Source organism: Borostomias antarcticus, assembly GCF_949987555.1.
Source record: "Borostomias antarcticus genome assembly, chromosome: 3".
NCBI classification, from domain to species: Eukaryota; Metazoa; Chordata; class Actinopteri; order Stomiiformes; family Stomiidae; genus Borostomias; species Borostomias antarcticus.
Genome location: NC_140236.1, coordinates 5,168,159 through 5,188,546, shown reverse-complemented (window position 1 = coordinate 5,188,546; position 20,388 = coordinate 5,168,159). Strand labels below are relative to the sequence as shown.

At 43.2% G+C, this 20,388-nt stretch overlaps 1 protein-coding gene across 5 annotated transcripts in view; it reads left to right on the top strand.

Annotated features, from left to right (window-relative positions):
• kazna (kazrin, periplakin interacting protein a) overlaps positions 1 to 8,734 on the top strand; it is a 96,775-nt gene extending 88,041 nt beyond the window's left edge. For 3 of the 5 annotated variants that reach the window (XM_084462110.1, XM_084462109.1, XM_084462111.1), the window contains 7 exons: positions 414 to 550; positions 1,272 to 1,395; positions 6,451 to 6,656; positions 6,834 to 6,952; positions 7,443 to 7,674; positions 7,758 to 7,859; positions 8,552 to 8,734. In XM_084462110.1, coding sequence (XP_084318236.1) covers positions 414 to 550; positions 1,272 to 1,395; positions 6,451 to 6,656; positions 6,834 to 6,952; positions 7,443 to 7,674; positions 7,758 to 7,859; positions 8,552 to 8,722 — 1,091 coding nt within the window. In that variant the 3' untranslated portion in view covers positions 8,723 to 8,734. Of the gene's footprint in view, positions 1 to 413; positions 551 to 1,271; positions 4,223 to 6,450; positions 6,657 to 6,833; positions 6,953 to 7,442; positions 7,675 to 7,757; positions 7,860 to 8,551 lie in introns of those variants that run through there. The other 2 variants (XM_084462113.1, XM_084462112.1) reach the window with 1 other exon arrangement.
• The last annotated feature ends 11,654 nt before the right edge of the window (positions 8,735 to 20,388 follow it).

Below are 20,388 nucleotides of genomic sequence, written 5' to 3'. Positions count from 1 at the left end.
CACACACACACACATACTGGATGCACATACTGTACACATACACTAACACACCCAGCCACACATACACATTCACTAACGTACCCAGCCCCCCCCCCCCCTCCACAGCCACACACACACACACACACATACATACACACACATATACACACATACACACACCTGTCCATCCATCCACACATACACAACACACAACATACACACACACCTCAGACAAAGTCTGTAAACCATGTCCCCGTAGATCCACTGATCCACTGAACCACGAAAGGAACGCACGCACACACACACACACACACACACACACACACACACACTCTCTCTCTCTCTCTCTCTCTCTAACTCACATACAGTATGTCTCACAAACCTTTCATAGCGCCCGTCTCTAATCTGGTTGGTTGCCCAATCTGTCCAATCAGTGGCGGCGGTGCGCGTGAGCCCGTGCCACTCTCGCCAGCCCTCCATCATCTCCGACGCCTCGGCGCTGGAGGGCGACCGCTCGTCCACACCCAGCGACATCAACTCCCCGCGCCACCGGACGCACTCCCTCTGCAATGTAAGAGCTGCTCCCCGAACCCCTCCAAGTAATCAGCTCCTTCACAATACTCTATTCTGCTCAGCTACTGAATACTTAGTACTACTGCGCTATGCTAGGCTAATACTTCCCTTCCGGCTTCTCGGGCTGAGTTCGGGGGTTTGTGTAACCCAGTGCATTATGGGAAATGACGTGGGGGGGCCGCTGTAGCTCAGGAGGTAGAGCGGGTCGTCCAGTGATGAGGGTCGGCAGTTCGAATCCCGGCTCCTCCTGACGACATGTCGAAGTATCCTTGGGCAAAGACACTGAACCCCAAATTTCTCCCCATGAGCAGGCTAGCACCTTGCATGGGAGCTGCTGCCATTGGTGGGTGAATGGGTGTGTGTGAATGGGTGAATGAGAGGCCGTCATTGAAAAGCGCTTTGGATAAAAGGGCTATATAAGTGCAGACCATCAACCATTTACAGTTCAGCGAAGCAAGCACTTTGGATAAAAGCGCTATACTATAAGTGCAATCCACTTACTGTTTACACTTTACATAAACATATTCATCGAATGTAGACTGTCATTGAATCGACTGGAAGATCTTGGATTGTGATCGCAGATGACTTTGTCTTTGTCTCTCTCTCTCCCTCGCTCACTCACTCACTACTGCGATGTATCCCATTATAATCTCTTTGTTCCTCCTTTCTCTTCATCTCTCCCTCTCTCTCTGATCTCTCCGTCCCTCTCCGCACTTCAGTCGCTAGAAGATCTAGAGGACCAGAAACGTAAGAAGAAGAAAGAGAAGATGGGACTTGGCTCTCTGTCGCGCGTCTTTGCCCGAGGCAAGCAGCGCAAGTCCCTGGACCCCGGCCTCTTTGATGGTACCTCAACCCCTGACTATTACATAGAGGAAGATGCAGACTGGTAGAAAAAAAAAATGGTGGACAGGAAGCTCACCTGTGGTCCTAAATGGCTATGCGTATAGAGTGGAAGAGTGTTTAGTGTTGCACGCACATTTGGATGTAGGCGTGCGCTTATGCGTTCGGATGTGCGTGCGTGCGTGTGTGTGTGCGTGCGTGCGTCCATGGTCCAGGCCATGCTAGAAGCCTGAGGTGCGTCTTGCTTCGCTGAAGTGTAAACATTACGAGCAAATTGCATCTGTATGTATCTGTACAGTACTGTAAATAGTGTGGACAGTGCACAGAGCCTTGGATCCATGACAAGTGGATATTATGTTCACTGTATCTGCCGCGCGACAAAGTGGCTGTGTTATAGATTCCTTTAATTGTCTTTATATTTGCTTGTTTTTGTTTTCGATAACTGGAAACTTGAAGGACTGCTGTACCTGTAAATAACGGTCGTTGTGCACTTTGTGCCTGTAAATGTCTTTCATGCCCCGAATGCTTCTCCTCATTTTGCCATTTTTTGACCCACCCCTTGCTCTCTTTAACTTAAACTCCCTTGTTCCTTGTCCTTTGCTTGGTCCATTCCCTAATCGCCGCCATTTTGAGAAGGGTTTCCTGTGGGCAATGTGCAGACACCTCACCTCAGGCTGGCTTCAGACATTCCAAGACAACATACAGTTTTAGAACTCATCAACAACCCCTTAAATGTGCAAATGACAACAAAAAACAGTCTGTTTAAGACACCAGACCACTACTATCCAGCGTTCAACCTGAACTTCAAATCTCTTGGTTTGCAATACTGTGCAACTCTGTAGGTCTTTGTAGGTCTTTACAGTCTGGAAGGTTTTTTAGGAGCTGCGCTGTACAAAGCCATACATCTGAGGAAATGAACCAACATGTCTACAGTCCCTGGCCCGAGCATGTCTGGCGTACCATGCATAGCTCCTCCTCTTCCCTCTGCATGGTGACTCTAGGGCTGACCCCTGACCTCTTATTATAATAGAACTTCCTAGCAGAACCTCTCCCACTGGTGAGAAGACAGCCTCCCTAAAAATTAAGTCTAATAACGCTTTATTTCTATATATTTATTAGTCAAATAGTATTCAAAAGGAGAAATACCCGTAGCATTTATTACTCACCCGAAGGGCACGCTCTAAATTCACATTCAGAAAATCTATTCCTGAAAGGTCAGAGAGATCAAATCCAACATTTCAACAGCTTGCAACGACTGCAATGGCTTCAGACTTTTAATCCAATTTTAAATACATGGATTATCATGGTGTTGACTGAAATCAGGAATAATTAATGTGGCAGCTTTTATCAAAATGATAAAATATCAAAACCCTTCTGAGTGATTGTTTTATTATTTTGCAGTGCAATTATGAGTCGTAAACAAAAGTAAATAAATACAGTGAAATGTTGGTGCTGGCTCCAAGATAATGCTTGATACAGATCAACTGTAGTACTCCATTACAAATTATGTAATGTACAAGTTACAAATTTACAAATTCTGAAATTACAAATGAACACTGATTACACAATAAGTACCCTGTCTATACATTATAAGATGGATTATGTACATGCTATATGAATAAATAATAAATAAATAACCTGAGTTGTAGTGGTACTATATGTTCGAATAGTACCACTACAACAGTACTATGCGTTGTAGTGGTACTATACAGTGGCCCTTGGTTACTTACTGCTAAAGTACATCTCTAAATGTAGTTTGAATGTTGATCATAGTGGTTGACCATAGGGTCTACCTAGTAGAGAGCCCACACACCCTCCCTCACTGGGAGATCTGTGAATTACACTACAAAATGTCCATTAGACAGTGATAGTTTCTGTTGGGAAGAAAGGAAAGTAATTCTGATGAGCTGACCCTGGAGGTTAAAACCAGATTCAGCCTGGCTAATCAAACCGAAACAAATGCACCTTATCCCCTGACCTCAGTGCCAGACCAGAAATCAGGAAATCTGATGTTGGGGGTTCAAGCCATCATTTACAAAAAGAAATTAACTAGGTGCCAAAGGTTAATAGTGTTTTCCAGGGGGTCAAAATCTACTCAGATGTAGTTTAAAAATAAAAACTATCCTAAGCCAGAGCCTTATTGTAGAAGTCTGCATTGCCTCACAGGAAATCACTTTTCATTATCCTGACTAACGTTGGTTAATCATGCATCTTACCTGAAACAGTGTGGAGACTAAAATGAACACACATTAAGATGACAGAGTAATACTGCTTTGTAAAGGGACCTCCCCAGAAGCAGAGAGGATTATGGGTAGACCCCCCGTCTAGGAACCCCATAGCACTGTATAGCTCATCCATACAGGCAAGTCACTCACACCAATGTCAACAACCTCAGGCTGGTATGTCACTGTATTTCCTGTTACAGCCTGTTGTTGCGTAACCATAAGTTCAAGCTGACAGAAGCAACAAATGCTTTATTTTAGTTTGGAAAACGCTCTGTTCTTGTGTAGGGGATTTACCCTAACTCACTACAGGAATATTTATGAACCATCTCCTGCTGAAACATTTTTATTCAGTTATCATGACATCATTCTATGTTGCAAAAGAAAATCCTTCTCATTTCATGGCAACTATTTTCTTTTTTGTAAATGAGGTAACACTATTGAAATTGAATTATTATTAAAGAGTTTTATTTAAAGTAAAAAGAATAGGTCTCCATGGAGACTCAGGTGAAGACTAGACATGTGTAGAACTGAAGGGTAGAGAAGAACATTTTAAAGGCATGGCAACAATTATGCTAAAGATCTAAATGAGAAAATATTATTTTAAAATAAAATAAATAACACTGAATTTCCAAGTGGCCGTCCTCTCTTCCCTCTGTTTGTGTTTTTTGTTTGTTTGTTTGTTTGTTTGTTTGTTGTGGTATGGCTTTAATCCTAATTCCTCCCCTCGTGCTGGGGGACTGCCATCATCGTCACACGAATGGCAGCTTCCCGCAACCAAGTGAGTCCGTCTGTGACAGGGCCTGTGTCCCAACAATCCCACCTGGCGTCCTCTGCTCCTCCACACCGGTACCTCATTCTCACTCATACTGTCTCTGGAATAACTGTCTTACATTGAGATCAGTGGTCATGAAGGAGATGAGATGAGATGAGGAGAGGAAGCCATTTGAGATTGTCGGAACCCAGCCCACATGCGGGCACGACAATAACACCACCTCTAACCTCTAATACTGACACCTCCCCTGGCTGGACTGACCTCCCCTGGACTCTCAACACAGTCGGGCAGCCCAGGAAGTCATTGGACTGTATGAGAAAGGTCTGTTGGGTTCCTAGAATACTGTAGGTACATCACCCTCCAAAAATCAGTAGTCAGGCTGGGTTGCAGACTGTGTGTGCAGACTCCCTCTGGTGCTCTAAAGAAGTGCTCGTTTTGATTCCAGCCCTGCTTCAAGTTGACCTATGGCGTGGTGGGTTTTTTTGTATTTTTTTTTTTATAACAAAAGGTCGTGTGAAAGAATTCAAAGACACAAGGACCAAGGAATAGGATTCCAGTGCGCCATTGTAAACAGTGAACTGTGCTACACAGATAGTGTGCAAGGCAGTCTTCTTCACATGCCATCTTACGGTACATGTGCCACATCACTTCTCAATGGTATCACTACCCAGCCCAAAGTTATTGAATACATCTACTCATGACGGCTAGAACCACAGAAAAGCAGTCAAATTCCCAGAAAATATGCTCTCACTGATACACACAAAACACTCATCCTCAGTGACAGCCTGGCCAGTCTCCAAGGCAACGGGGTTGCTCTTGAAATGGCCGATGAATGGCCAAGGCTTGTGGTTTATATGTGCAGCGTCCTCTTTGGCTCGTGTCCATCTTCATTTAACTGAAGCAGCCATCTGTGCCATAGTTTGGTCTCTGTGGAGTCTCAATCCCCTTTTTAACAGGCTTAATACATTCTACTCGGTGTAAATTAATGGCCTACAGCAAGTTAGCATATCCTATTGGAAGCGCTTTAACCAAACTTGGCTTTGTGAGACTTGAACGTATTACGTTGGTTTGTTTAGGTGAACAAAACACACGTCCTCCCAGTCAGCAAAAATACATAGCTCAAGAAAGATGTGAGAAAGTGTGAAGAAAAACACTGAGCAACACATTCTGAATGGATACCTGTTGTTCTGAACCTGAAGCTCCTGCTGCGATTCCGAACACCTGTTTTGTGCAGATAGCAAGCTACAGGATTGTGTTTGTGTTTTCATACGTTTATCTTTACCACCAAGAGGTACGAACACAAAGCAGCTTTTAGAAATGTCTTACAGTGATTGCAGTGATCGTGGGCCATTGTTGTTTAGCAAGTGAATCAACAAAGCCATCGGAATAAGCTAGGCAGGAGGAGGTTGTTCATTATCAACATTGTATTGTGTCCTAGAGAAAGTAATGAATAAGCCTTTCAAAAGTCCTTTCTAAGAGGATGACTTACTGTGAAATGAGTTACATTTCATCAAAGAATGCCCAAAGAAGTATTAGACTGCCATCTATATAATACTCAGTCTATAATAATACCAGCCTCTGTTAGAGGAGATCACTAAGTAGAGGAAAATAACCCCATCCTTATTATAATAACAGCATAACTATTTAAGACTTGTGCTATAGAATTCAGACCAAAGTAATCAAAGTCTAAGTACAATAAGATGACTGTTGCCTTTTTTCTTATCAAGCAGCTGTTCTGATAGTCGAATATTGATAGATGAGGCAATACATCCTCTTAATGATCAGACTATGGACAACAGCTGCATGTTAAATGGACTCGGTAAGTAGTAAGTTTGTTTGACATGGAAAAGTTTGTTTTGTCTTCGGGCTCGGCAGACTTTACTATATACAAGATCTGTCATGTAAGTATGTGAAACTAGGTGCCAAAGAGTAAAGCTCCCTGCTCTTTATTTATATTAGTTGACTGCTGTAAACACAGTTGTGTTATTTTTTGATTACTCAATGCACCAACTGGCGTCCTTACCCCTCCCCCCCCCCCCCCCCCCACGCCCACCTATCCAGACTCAGACAGTCTACCAAGCCCCACCCGCCTCAGTCTCAGCCTATCGGATGGGGAGGATCAGCTGGACCGCCTCCAGCAGGTGGAGCTGGCGAGGTCCATGCCCATGTCGCTGTGGAGGGCGGGCACTGTGCAGGCGTGGCTGGAGGTCGTCATGGCGATGCCCATGTACATCCGGGCCTGCTCCGAGAATGTCAAGAGTGGCAAGGTATGACCTGAGTTTTTTTTTTTTTAAAGTACATTTTACCCACACACACACACTTCACACATCAAGCGGAAAAGGTTTGTCGGGACTTAATGAGTGTATATACAGCCGGTCAGATATTCTGGCTACTTCACCGATGTGTCAAGCTGTGCGTAAGCAGTGTTGTTTGACCCGGAGCAGGTGCTACTGGGACTGACTGACGAGGATCTGGAGCAGGGCCTCGGGGTCAGCAGCTCCATGCACCGCAGGAAGCTCCGGCTGGCCATCGAAGACTACAGGGAAGCGGAGAACGGGAGAGGGTGAGAGACCCCGGCACGCCCCCCCCCCGAGCCTCATTCTCTCTCACATACAGGTCATGCCCGTACACGCTGTGCTGAGTAGCAAACACTCTGGCGTGAGAGCGCCATCTGCTGGTCAAATCCAGTGCCATCTGGAGAGATCGAAACATCTCTGGCAGGTTTGATCCCCGTGAGCCGAAGTTGACCGCCGCAGTCGGGGGAGATTATTATTATTATTTATTATTTATTATTATCTCAGGGGAGATTCAAGGTCTTGTCAGAACCACGGAGTCACAAACACGTTGAAAAGACTTTGAATTCTAATTTGCGCTTGATTGGCACCCAAAAAGCCGCACAGCAGAATGCAAGATGCTTTTTTTTTTCAAGACACCCTTATCCTTGATACATAATGAACAACAGCACCTCAACGCAGCACCTCTCCCCAGACCTTAACCCCCCCTGCCCCACCTCACCTCACCTCGCGTCTCCCCCCGTGTCTCCGTGCCTGCAGGCTGTCCAAGGCCGCAGACATGGACCACCATTGGGTGGCCAAGGCATGGCTGAGCGACGTGGGCCTGCCCCAGTACTCCCAGGCCTTCCACACGCACCTGGTGGACGGGCGCATGCTCAACTCCCTGACCAGACGCGACCTGGAGCGCTTCCTCAACGTCAACAAGAAGTTCCACCAGGTCAGCCTGCTGCTCGGCATCGAGCTGCTGCACATGCTCGGCTTCGACAAGGAGGTACGTCCGCGTCAGACCGTTCGAACTTCTAACGTTTGGCGTTTTACCGGGACCGCGTTTTTGACGTGCCGACTCTCTACCAGGCCCTCCAAGCTCGGAGGACGCAGTGTGAACATCACAACAGGGACCCGCTGGTGTGGACATGTCATCGGGTCATGAGATGGGTCCGCGATGTTGACCTCAAGGTGGGAAATACTGTACGCATAATGTAGTACATGAATGTACATGTGGTGGGATGCGAGAGGAAGACTGGTTGTGTTGCCTGTTCCTGGAGGGAGATTCGTGTTGTATTGCGTTCCTATTTTGAGGTTTAGGCAATATGATTACAGCATTGATCTTTTGGGGCTTTGCATAGCTCGTTGTCCAAGGCTCTTGGCTATCTGTATCAATATTGACCACAGTTATGTTGCGAGTGTTAATTGAAAATCAACAATGCTTTGACAATAGTTGCTAGGGTCAATATTTCCAGTTTCCATGAGAAGGCAGAACAGCAGTCTCCATTCACAATGATGAGGCTTTTGCTGTGTTTGAACTGATAGTATCTTGGGACATTGCAGTGAACTATACAAACACGATAAATGGTGCTTTCTCTTACTCCATGTGTTTACAGAGATAAACCAGGGGTGTAAAACGGGTTTAGGGAAAACTCTTGTTTGCTATCCCTGGGATACAATTCAGCTCAATCTCAGGGTTAGAAAACTGAGTTTTCAATACACCCCAGAGAGACACTAGACAAAGTTTGGCATTACATCATACATCATTAATACATTCCAGTATAGTGGAGTAATACAATATCATGACACCCAGCATGGGTTTTGATTAAATCGCATCCTGTCAAAGAAAAATCTAATTTTGTCCCTCCTCCCGCCCCATACAGGAGTTTGCCGAGGGCCTCCAGAACAGCGGGGTGCACGGGGCTGTCATGGTGCTCGATCCCTCCTTCAACACTGATTCCATGGCAACCGCTCTGGGGATCCCCACCGGCAAGCACATCATACGACGGCACCTTATAGAAGAGATGAAGATCCTCATCAGCTCAGCCAGGTGAGGACGACCGAGAGAGGGGTACAGTGGGTGAGGAGAAGAGAGAGAGGGAGCAGGAGAGGACAGAGGGGGGGGGGCAGAGAGGGAGCAGGAGAGGACAGAGAGATGATGGGTAGGAGAGAGAGAGAGAGAGGGGGGGGGCGGCAGAGAAAGAGAGAGACATAGATTCACATCAAGGAGTCTTTCATCCATGTTGGTTCATCAGGTCAGTCACGTGAGGACGATGATGTCACCACGCCAGTGAATGTGAGCTACAATACAACTAGAACATAAGAGAGGGGTAATAGACCCTCGTCCCAAAGATGGGGGATTATCACTGTACACCCACACACACACACACACACACACACACACACACACACACCCTCTCTCTCTCTCCATCCAGGACGGGTGAGCAGCAGGACCAGGAGAGACTGGTCACGGGCACCCCGCCCACCCTTCTGCGCCAGACCTCCCTGGGCAGACCGCCCAGCTCTACCAGCCGACACGCGGAGGACGAGAGCTCCCTCCGCAGGCGCGCGGTCAAGGTGGGCACCCAGTACCGCCACGTTTCTTCAGTCCAAGTGACCCTGGGCTAGGTTGAAAATATGATTCCTTCCCTATATCCCTCTCTTGAATACCGGGGAAGGATTTGACATTGCCGTTGCATGAAGAACGTCTGTTACTTAGAATACAGTCATCTGAACTTCAGTAACGACAGAGGCAGCGGCGGTAAAATAATTATTACAACCCGCAACCACGAGGGGCAGTAGAGCACTGCTACAGTGTAGTAGGCTATTAGGCTTCTCTGACAATCTGGTTGCCGTTGCTTAAAGCCTAATGTAGGCTACGTTTCTCAGTTTGACCGGTCTGAATTGCAAACTGCTTTTTTGGATTAGCTACAGCAGAGACAGTAGCCAACATAAAATTGGTTATTTGAGGGGCTATCATTTTACCAACTGATCAGAATTCATTCATTCTTTAGATTCGAACCCGGGAGCTCAGAAATCCAACATTACATTCATTTTCAACGATGCAGTCAGAGTAACGGCATTAAATATACAATCAATAAATAGCATATTTCAATACATAGCAATAAACCAGTGAAAACTAATGATGTCACGTATGAGACTGAAGTTCTGAGGCGTTTGTCGAGCACGTAGGGCAGGTCCTGATGATGCCCCGTATCAAGACTCACTTCGTTTTTTAAAAGCACGTCACCAATGACAAACGAGGCCTCGGTTACATGATCGGTTTGGTCCGAGATTCGAATGGTCGACGTAAGAAAGCGAAACCTGCCTTACATTGAAGGTTGTAGTAGTTGGTTGGTTGTTGCATCGAGTTGAAAGTGTAGTAGACGTGTTCAGGATTGTTTTGCAGGAGTTTGTTGGAGGAGTAGGAGTTGAGGAGTAGTAGTCACTGTCTCTGCCCAGTTATACAATCACTCAGTCCCCAGTTTCACTGCCCATATGCCTACTGAAGCACATTCACTGTCACTGCCCAGTTACAGAAGCACATTTAGCCTACTGCCCAACTGCACCCCTCACAATCTCTATGAAACCAAATCCCTTAATTTTTTTTTACCTTAAAACACAATTAATTTCCCAATTAATAAGGAAATAATTAAAGGATGTTTCATGAGTTTTAAGGGGGTAATAAATGGATTAATTAGTGGGTACCTATAACATATATAAATTGTTCAGGTATTTTTAATGTGTTTCGTGCACGTTTCACATATATTTTAAGGGGAAAGAATGCCTTAAAAGACAATAAATACCATTTTAACGACCCCTGAATCCCCTTAAAAGTACATTAATTTTTTCAAATGAGGTACTTTTGTCATTAAAATAGAATGGGTTATTAAACCCTTAAAACACAGGAGAGCAGATCAATGGGTTACTAATGGGTTTTTAAGGTATGAAACCAGAATCCCTTAAAATATCATTAACTTGACCTTAATTTACCACTGAAAACATATCACCCCCTTTAATTAACCCCTGGAAATGTCACACACCTTAATTTACCCCTGAAAACATGTCTTACCGTTTAATGTAAATCTAGTTATCCTTAATGTAGCCTACAGCCTTCTGTAAAAAAAAAAAAAAGACTCCATGTGCAAAGATAGAACAATGTTTATTTGCCAAATAATCACAGTACATATATTAAAACATTTTATTATTGAATAATATAAGATAACATTAATATAACATTTACATTTCATTTGCTATTATGCTATACTACCCAGGCGAGGTCCAGCCTGGCTTATGTGCGTGGCTGGCTTGTTTCTGTTCAGGACTGTAGGACGGAAGCTAGTCATGCCACTGAAATAGCTGTGAACTGAAATGACATGAAATAATGTCTGATAAATTAAGATAGGTCTTGTCACCTGGACACATCAGTTCCAATGCTTCCAATGCTAATCCAGCACAATAAGAGCAGGATAGCCAGTTAGCTCATGAGCTCACAGCAACTAGCAGCAGCTTCCATAACATTAATGGTAGCGGTCAGTGGCTAAAGCAGTTACACTGATGATTCCTGTAACGTTAGCTATTTTGCTGCAATTGGTTCAACTTCTGTTTCTGGACGTAAGGGATAAACCCAGATAACACAAGCGGACCTACAGCGGGTCCCCGATGGACAAGTTGGCGGACCTCCGGCGGAATATAACACAAGGCTAGCGGACCTACAGCGGGTCCTCAATAGACGAGCTGGCGGACCTCCGGCCCAATCCGCTGGTGGGTTCCTGGCCATTTGGGTTCCTGGCCATATTAGCGTCAGGGACAGCGGTCCGCTAGTAATCCCAAATGCTCCCGCTATTGCTCCACCACCATTCCACCAGTAGTTTATTATCTATATCCTAGGCCCTTTGGCTTATGGATTTCCATTGCTAAATTAACTTACTCTGAACATTTTTTTGGTAACCCTTCCTTTCATAGTCCCCCAATTACTAAACATTTACCTGGTACTGTAAATACATGCAAAGTATAGCCTAATATATAATGGGTAATTACTGAGACACCTATACCATAGGTATAATTTCAAAACAGGAGTATTTCAAATGTTCAATTACTGCACATAAATTCAATAACTGACATAGAACCACCAGGCAACCACATTTTTACATAACTTCTATAACATCCAGTGACAAACACAAATGGCAAATCACAATGCTCATATTTATTAAAATGCTTTGAATTATAATAATTATAACTGGATCCACTCAGAAATCTGGGAGTGGGGCAGGGAACAGGAGGAGCAGAAAACAAAACACAGAGTTGCATACACAGAGAAACATAACAGTAACCATAAGTCTAGTATATCAATTGGACTTGTAATTGGTCACTTAATTGGTCACTCAGTTTCTGCAATCAGTTTGACACAGTTAATTCATCTGCAAAACAGACTGTACATTTCCTTAAAAATAAAAATAAAACGTTTTGTTCCCATGGGATCTCTCCCGTCCGTCTGAAAAAAAGGGGGCGGAGAGGAAAAAAGGTTGTGGCTTAAGTTTGGAATCAAACAGGTTCGTCCTCAGCCGGGGATCGAACCCCTGATCTCCCATATGGGAGTCGGACGCTTAATCCACTACACTACCGAGGAACTTGAAAGTGCAGGATGTCATAATGTTTTTTTTCCTATGAAATCTCTCTTGTACTTCCAAAAAAAGGGGAGAGGAGAGTGAAAGGAGGGAGGGAGAGGGATGGAAAAGCCGAAAGTAAACGTAGGAATAAACCCACAGGCTAGCAGAGGGTGTGGGTATGGTTTCCCAAAATCATCCCCACCGGGGCCTTTAACCCTGATCTCCCAGGTGGGAGTCCGATGCTTTCACCGCTACTCTACTTGTGCAGTGGAGATCAGCGGGTTGATGCCTCTTGTTGTTCCAACATAGAAATGCAGGTCAACATTGAACGGAGTAAGGAAGGGAGGGAGGGAGGGAGTGACAACCCGACAAACGCTATCTATGGTGCGCTGGCTTACAGCCACACACAAAAAGAGGAAGTGATTTGCTACAGTAACTCTGGATCTTGTCAAGGGTCGCAGTCCCCAAGGAAGTCCCAGTAGCAACTTCAATAATAATGTGTTGCCTTCGTCTTTCTTATAGATTATGTCAATATAGCCTACACAATACACAATATGATGTACAATATACACAGTATAATACAAAGAATATAGCCTACTAGTTTAAAATATAGGCAGTTACTGCCAGAGGAATTGAGTTTTCTTGCTCAACGAAAACTTCGCTGCCGCTGTCGTTGCTGCACTCCCCACGAGATGCGGCGAAATATTGAAGTTCAGATGACTGTACTTACAGTGGTTGATTACCAAGGGACACAAAAATAGAAAACTGTCGACAAAAACTAAATGTCAAAATGTAACTCCTCCCCCTCCTCCCAGCCTCCTGTAGGTTTCAGCCCCAAAGCTCGCAGTGGGCGGGACCTGAGTTGTCATAGCAGCTACGGTTCTCTACCTAGAGAGGTCCGTGACGAGGCTCCTCCCAGGACAGAAGGCAGTCCAATCCTCGGCTACTCAGGCATCGAGGTCACCAACGTGTGACGTCATCAACATACGATATCATGATATCTGAGTCTACATCACTGTCGGAAAACAAAACTTTCGGGTTTTGTGAGATGTCAAAGGAATAATTTTTTCTAGAGCCGAGCCTTCGCTTGTCAGAATGCACTTTTTTGGAGAGAAGGGACATTTTCTTCTTCTCAGAGTCTACTGTAACAACAACTTTAGGGTGTTGGTACTGTATTTCTGGTATCTGACTTTTTGTGAGGACAAGGAGGTGAATTGCCCAGAGCAAAACTCAAGTTCAAAATTAATGTTTTATTTTTGTATTTACAAAGCGTGCAAAGCGTTTTTAAACAGGAAATGATTCAGCTACTGTATTTGTCTTCGTTTTGTAGTTCTTATTGACAAGCGGTCTGTTTCTTACAGTATTAAGAGATAATGGACTTTGCTGTGTGTACAGGGTACTTTAGTGATTCAACTAACATGAGAACTAAAAATCAAAACAACAAGTGGATATGTTCTTTTTTATATGTAACAAATGTCTTTCTGCCATTTAGTTCAGTTCTGCTGTAACAAACTACGATGCCTTGTGAGCTTGACTGAGGGCATTGACTGAAAAAATGAAAAATATTGTATAATGTATGTTTGCTAGTCCTTTTTCAGTTTGTGAATTTGCAGGGTTGTGTCTAAACAGAATTAATACTCTCTTGGCATTTGATACATTAAAGATGGCAAAAATTCAAATTGCACAGATGATGTTCTGTCTCAGATGTAGAGTTATTTTGTTGTGCTTCCAAAGAAGCCTAAGGGAAGAGAGGGGAAGACTAATGGAGGTCAACAGACCTCTTCAGACTGAACTTAAGATGACTCAAATCTCAATGACCTTCCATACTCTCCATAAACAGGATGTTCCATAGGGAGAGTGGAGTTAAATACTGGGAGAGGTCAAAAGACGTGCATGCCTACGCACACGTGCGCACACACACACACACACCCACACACACACCCACACACTGTCTAGTCGTTGTGACCGGTTTCACAGTTTAACAGTGAGTCACCTCTGTCACAGCGTCTCATTGTAATGCCCTGCGGCCACCTTGGCTCCTGGCCATGTTTACACCCTTAGCTCAGTCAAACATGTCACCTCCCCCTCCCGTTCAGGATGACTGCATTGTCGTGGTTACACTGCAACGACGCACCCCAAACAGAGATCTCACCTTTCGCCAGGTGCTGTGACTGACTGAGTGTGTCTGTGTTGTGGCATCGGGGGTGGCCAAGCCATTACCGGCACTTTCCTTCTACCTAATAAAGTGAGTTAATAATTATGGGATGTCGAGCTTTGTTCCTGTTCAGTTGAACCATCAAATAGCTCAATACACTATGTGTCATAGGATCATAGGTTTCAATACGTTACATAAAAGCACAAACTACACCTAAACCACATCACAGACACTGGCACAGTTCATACTGTAGTGGCATAAACTGATTCAGAATATGAGATTGGGAGATTGATTACTCTGTGTAAAATGCACTCATATGTGTCTTCAATCCATGCACAGTACGACTGGTCTGTTAGGGCATGTTCATTTGGCTTGATAAAATTAGAGGTACTATACGTGACTCCAGCACAGGGATTCTGGATGGATTCCTAGATGAATCCAGTTCCAATGCCAGGGAGTAATGTTTGCCTATTGGCTACCAGAAGAGGTTTGAACTGTATGAGGGGTGAACTGACTTAAATCTACATTTACACTTTAATTCACACTGTACCTTTGAAATAGAGGGCTATTGTGACTTCCAGATCTTGTATGATCTTGAAGTCACAATAGCCCTCTACTTCAAAGGTACAGTGTGAATCAAGAATGTAGCTTATGTTTATGTCATTATGGTATGGTCAGTCATCTGTTGGTGTGCTATGGCTATTCAACCTTTGGACTGGGAACTGCGCTACAATGTCTACTTCCTCTGATGATCTCACTATTGTACATGGAGAAGTGTAATAACTATGTTATTTGTTAATGCATTGGCCTAGGTCAATAACACACACACACTCACGTACATACATACTGTACACACACGTATGTTCTTCTGTGTACTTTGAATATTGATTAACAGGAGGAGTGTGTTTGGTGCTGGTGTGAACTGTGCAGAAACTGAATTCGGAAACAATCCATCTCTTCTGCTAGTTCTGTTGTGTCTTGCTGTGGATTCTGAGTCTATAGGTTAAATGCTGAATCAGTGTTTGTACTGTATTATGCGTGCTGATCATCCATCAAGCTGTCATCAGCTGAAATGGAGAGATCATCATAGAGCCCCAACATTTTGTTGTATGACAATAGGCCTACAGCACATCTTCCGCTCCTTATTAAGGTATGCTTGGCTGATATGGTGTCTTTTGAATGGTTTTTGTCATTGCGAAAGAATGTAACCTTTTGTCATCAAAATATAGTGACATTGTGACATTGTTTCTGAATTAACTTGATGTACTGCAACATTCATTACAAAATGCTGACAGTTCATCATAGCAACGAATCATGAATCATGTCTATTATGGAGTAAAAGCATACAAATTCTTCCTATAGTGTTTCGGCAAGTTACACCAACTAGTACAGTGCCCGTCGTGCCAGTTCTGTGCATGGCCGCTCAAAACATGTTTATTGCTCATCCAAACAACATCACACTAGGCAATTCGAATTGAACTGAAATTTAATTTAATTAAATTGAATTGAATTTGAACCTTTATTTATTCAGGGAGGACAATTGAGAAAATTAGAGGCAATGCACGTGCCCGTTCAAAACTTGCCTGTTCGGAACGTTATAGACCTTTTTTGTGTTTGTAAACAGGCTCAACATCTCATAACAAATTCCTTACTAAGACTATTGCTATTACATTTTTCTTCAAGTGGCAATAAATGTTTTCCTATGGCTAGATGGCAGGAAGAGACTTGTTGCCATCGAGAGAGGCCTAAAACATATAATATGTACGCTGAAGGCACAGGAGCGGAGCAAAGATACGGGCTGTAATTTGATGACACAGGCAGAAATGCTGGAATAACAACAACGACTGGTAGGGGTGAGTCATTGAAGTACACTAGAACGCTATTGGGACGCTATGGCTCAATGAAACAATCTGATATCAAGTGGTTTTAATTAGTTTTGACAAAATGTGAAAAACAGTTATTGCTGCTTTAAATGCACTAAATAAAATGTATTTACTCATACAATAGACTACTTGTAACAACTCATCTTCCTTAATAGTCTTTTGAATAAACTCAGTAAAGATCTTTTTCCCAAATCGATTTACTCACTACCACATTTGTTTGTAATGTATATCAAACATATTCTGACATTAGGATTCAGTTCCCAGTATGCATTGCAAGTTACGCAGTGAACTATCTACCCAGGGTGCAATTTGCTGGGTGGGGGGGGTGGGGGGGGGGGGAATTCCATGTCTGCTTTTGATTCCCATCCCACTGATCATTATTTTTTTTTTATCTCTTGGGGGGATACATTTTATCCCCCCTTCTGGTCATCTGTAACAGACTATGTTCATTCTAGCCATGTATAAATCCATGTATAAATGTATTAATACATGGATTTCTCAAAATCGTAGGCTATATACCCACTTCTTATCTACCACTGATGTAAAAACTGAACATTTTTCAGAATATTTGCTGTTATATTTGGCCACTGGTTATTTCCGACCTTGCAATCTGATTTCTGTGTTAACACGAAGGGGAGTCCTGCCGGGTCTCAAGTGTAGGGACGCGAGTGCGACAGTTTTAGAAAACGGGCTAGTAGTACTGTGCTGTGTGTTGGGGGAATACAGAATCTAGGCCCCCAAACAGCAGAGAGGCTGCATAATGGCTTCATCAGTGGAATTTTGAAGAAAAGCCCCCCAAAACTTCATGACAAGATCAAGATCAGTAGGCAAGGAAGAGTCAATCAGTGGAAATGGTTCAAATGAGGGTGAGGGAGGCAAATGACATTGACAACAGTGTAGCACTGGAGGAAGAGTAATGAGAAAAAAAAGCCACTGAAAATGCACAGACAACAGATGATTTTATCAAATGTGTACGTTTTATCAAAATTTGTAAGTATGTATTATTTTTTATGTCCTACGTTAAGAAAATATTTTCAAATGTGGGGACCCCTCAGTTTTTTCACAAATCACACCCTGTATCGACCAATCAACAAAGGACTACTTGACGAACTCCTCCAGAGTTTGATCACTGGCACCAAACCTTTATAGTATTTTTCCAGAAATCTCATGTTGACTGTGTGGGGCAACTTTGTGAGCCAATGCTCATTACAGGCCAACATTTGCTGGTATTGTAGGTGAGACTCACAAATGACACAGTCACGCATCATCCATATCAATTTAGCCATAGCAATTTAATTTTAAAATACATAATTAATATAAATAAATAAAATGCCTTATTGTACCCTTGTCCTCCTTTTAGACTTCTCTACATATTGCAGAGCATGACCTGACTGTGGCCATACTGTATGTACAGGTATCAGACCTGACTGTGGACACAGGTATCAGTCCAAAGCTAGTGGATGGTATTTATATAGGGCGAGTGAGTTTGGCGTAACTTCCTTTTCCAGTAGCCTACTGCGGCCACCCCCGGCTGTTGCTCACATAACAGAACCCCGTCAAACAAAAACACAACTTTGTTTCTCTATTTAAATGTCTTAATTTATTAGGAATATAAAAAAGTTAATCGTTTTTATTTAACTGAAAAATACTATAATTAATTTTAAAAATTTAATTAATTTTCAAACTATATCTGGGTGCCAGTGGGGTGGTATTAGCTCTTTTGGGGGTGGACCTGGCCCCCTAAGGCCCGTCCATACCAACAACCATCGTCATTATTTTTCGAGGTAGTCTTCTTCAACTGCCATACAACTCCGCATAGCGGACAGCGCCCCATCTGGTCGGAAATCCTCGAAACTACCTCAAAAAATAATGAAGATGCCACAAAAACCGCTAAAAATATCACTTAACGGTAGCGCCGAGCTTTCAAAACCCATCGTTTGTTAGAATAGGCCTTTCTGCTTTGGTGAGTGGCTTTGAAATGTTTATTTGACACTTTTAAATATGAGCGCCAAGCGCTGCCAACTTGGCGACTATTTAAAAGTTAAATTCTACAACGGAGAGTTTGGATACTTGATTCTGATTGTCTGCCATGGTAAAATACTCTGTAACCCACGGCTGCGACCGCATAACAATTAGTATTAATGAGCAGTCAATCTCATTGACGAGGCCATTGATAAAATCAAGCGGTAGGCTATGCTTTGAGTAGCAACCACTCGCAGCAACCTTTTTCGTATCCTATTACAAAAACGCACTCATCAGTCCGACTCCACACTTCCACACCCCTACCAGCAAAAACGAGTGCTCTAGAACTGTTTTAATAACTGCACCATAGCTGGAAATATTCAAATAAACGTGAACCACCCGAATTATGCTTTATGGTTTATGTGAACAAGGCCAACCCAAATAGGCGAAATAGCCTATGTTGCCTGGCAACCATTTAATTCAGAATAGCCTATCGCGGAAGATTTTGTAAATACTAAAATGATAAGAATGATAAGTAAATAAATGATTGAATGTTACTACTGAGTGTTTTTTGTGAATACATATATATGTAGTAACCGTTGTAGAAAAGCAATTGACCTCCGCTATCGCGTCGGGCCTAACGCCCCGTAGCTGTAGTGAAATCCCCTGTAACCCACTGCCTCTCGTGGTCAGTTGCTTAAATGTCCTGTTGGTAGAAAGGACTAGCAGATGCTACGTCATCAGCGCACTCACAGTTCCTGAGAAGGGCTAGAGTGGCTTGCAGCTTCCTCAAGAAGCTTTTTTTACAGCTTTCTGCAGACATACAGAGGTTTGTGGCATTATAGTGTGCTTTTTTTATGTAACAGAACAAAAATAGAGTGGAATGCCCTGTTTCTAGAGTACAATTTAAAAACTGAACATATTTACGTTTTATCAGATAAAATCACGAAATCCTATTAGCCTACATTTTCTTAAGCAGCTTCAGTCAGTCCGGAAAGGGTTAAAAGTTAACAGGGTGTAAGGATGACATTTTTTCTTTAGCCCATCCGCCGGAGAAAGTTCCTGACTGTGAACCTATAAATCTACACTCAAACTGACCAATGTAGTTTTGATTTTGGCAGCTACAGTTGGATTTATTGGATAACCGGACGGTGTATCAACAGTACTCCAACTTTGAAGAGTGAGGCACAGTTTGGAATGCTAAAAAAGCATACATCTACGAATTCAATAATGACAAGGTAAGGCGGGCACATGATATGAGTAATTGGGGGAATTCTGGCTATCCACATCTGGAATGTATAGCCTACTGTATTGTAGACTCAACGTTACGCCGTACAGCGATATCTAATTAGAGCTCAACAAGGAATGTCTTTGTTTTGAGTCCACCCGACCGTTTACCTTCCCTGCAGCGACAATTCAAAATAGTCTATAGGCTATCTTCATGAAACGTTTGAAGTGATAGGCGTTGCTTGTGTCTCGGACCAACTGTTTTTCCTAGTCTATAAAGTCTCGAATGAATTTATTTTCAGAAATACACACATAGTCTACCTTCTACCTCACCTAACTTCAATGTCTGTTCCCAGGGGCTCGTCTGTTACGGGGATGTATGTATAGCCTAGTGTAGTAGGGCCTAGGCTACATTACTCTGCAGTAAACATTCTAAATTACATTGAACTTATCCAGCTAGACGTAGCCTAGGCTAACGTCTTGTACAGCTCAAGGGGAACACGGACAGCATCTTAAAATGTCATTAACATCCCCATAAGCGGAACAAACTCCACAGGCATGTGACAGTAGGCTACATTGCCACATAGCGCCTAACATTACATTATCAGACAGACCCACAAATCATGTCTTACATGTACCAAAGGACATTACAAATAGAGAAGTGAATATGAAAACCACATATCTCCAGCATTAGTAACAATATCATGATAATATTATGCGTTTGCTACTGTACAACAGAACCTAGTAAATAACAGAACCTAGAAAATAAACACGATATATTGTGGCATTAGCAAACTGGCAGTAGCCTATGGTTTTGCAACTATAGATGTCACCATTAAGGTTTTGCACATCAATGGGCTAAGGGCTTACCAGCTGTTGCTTCC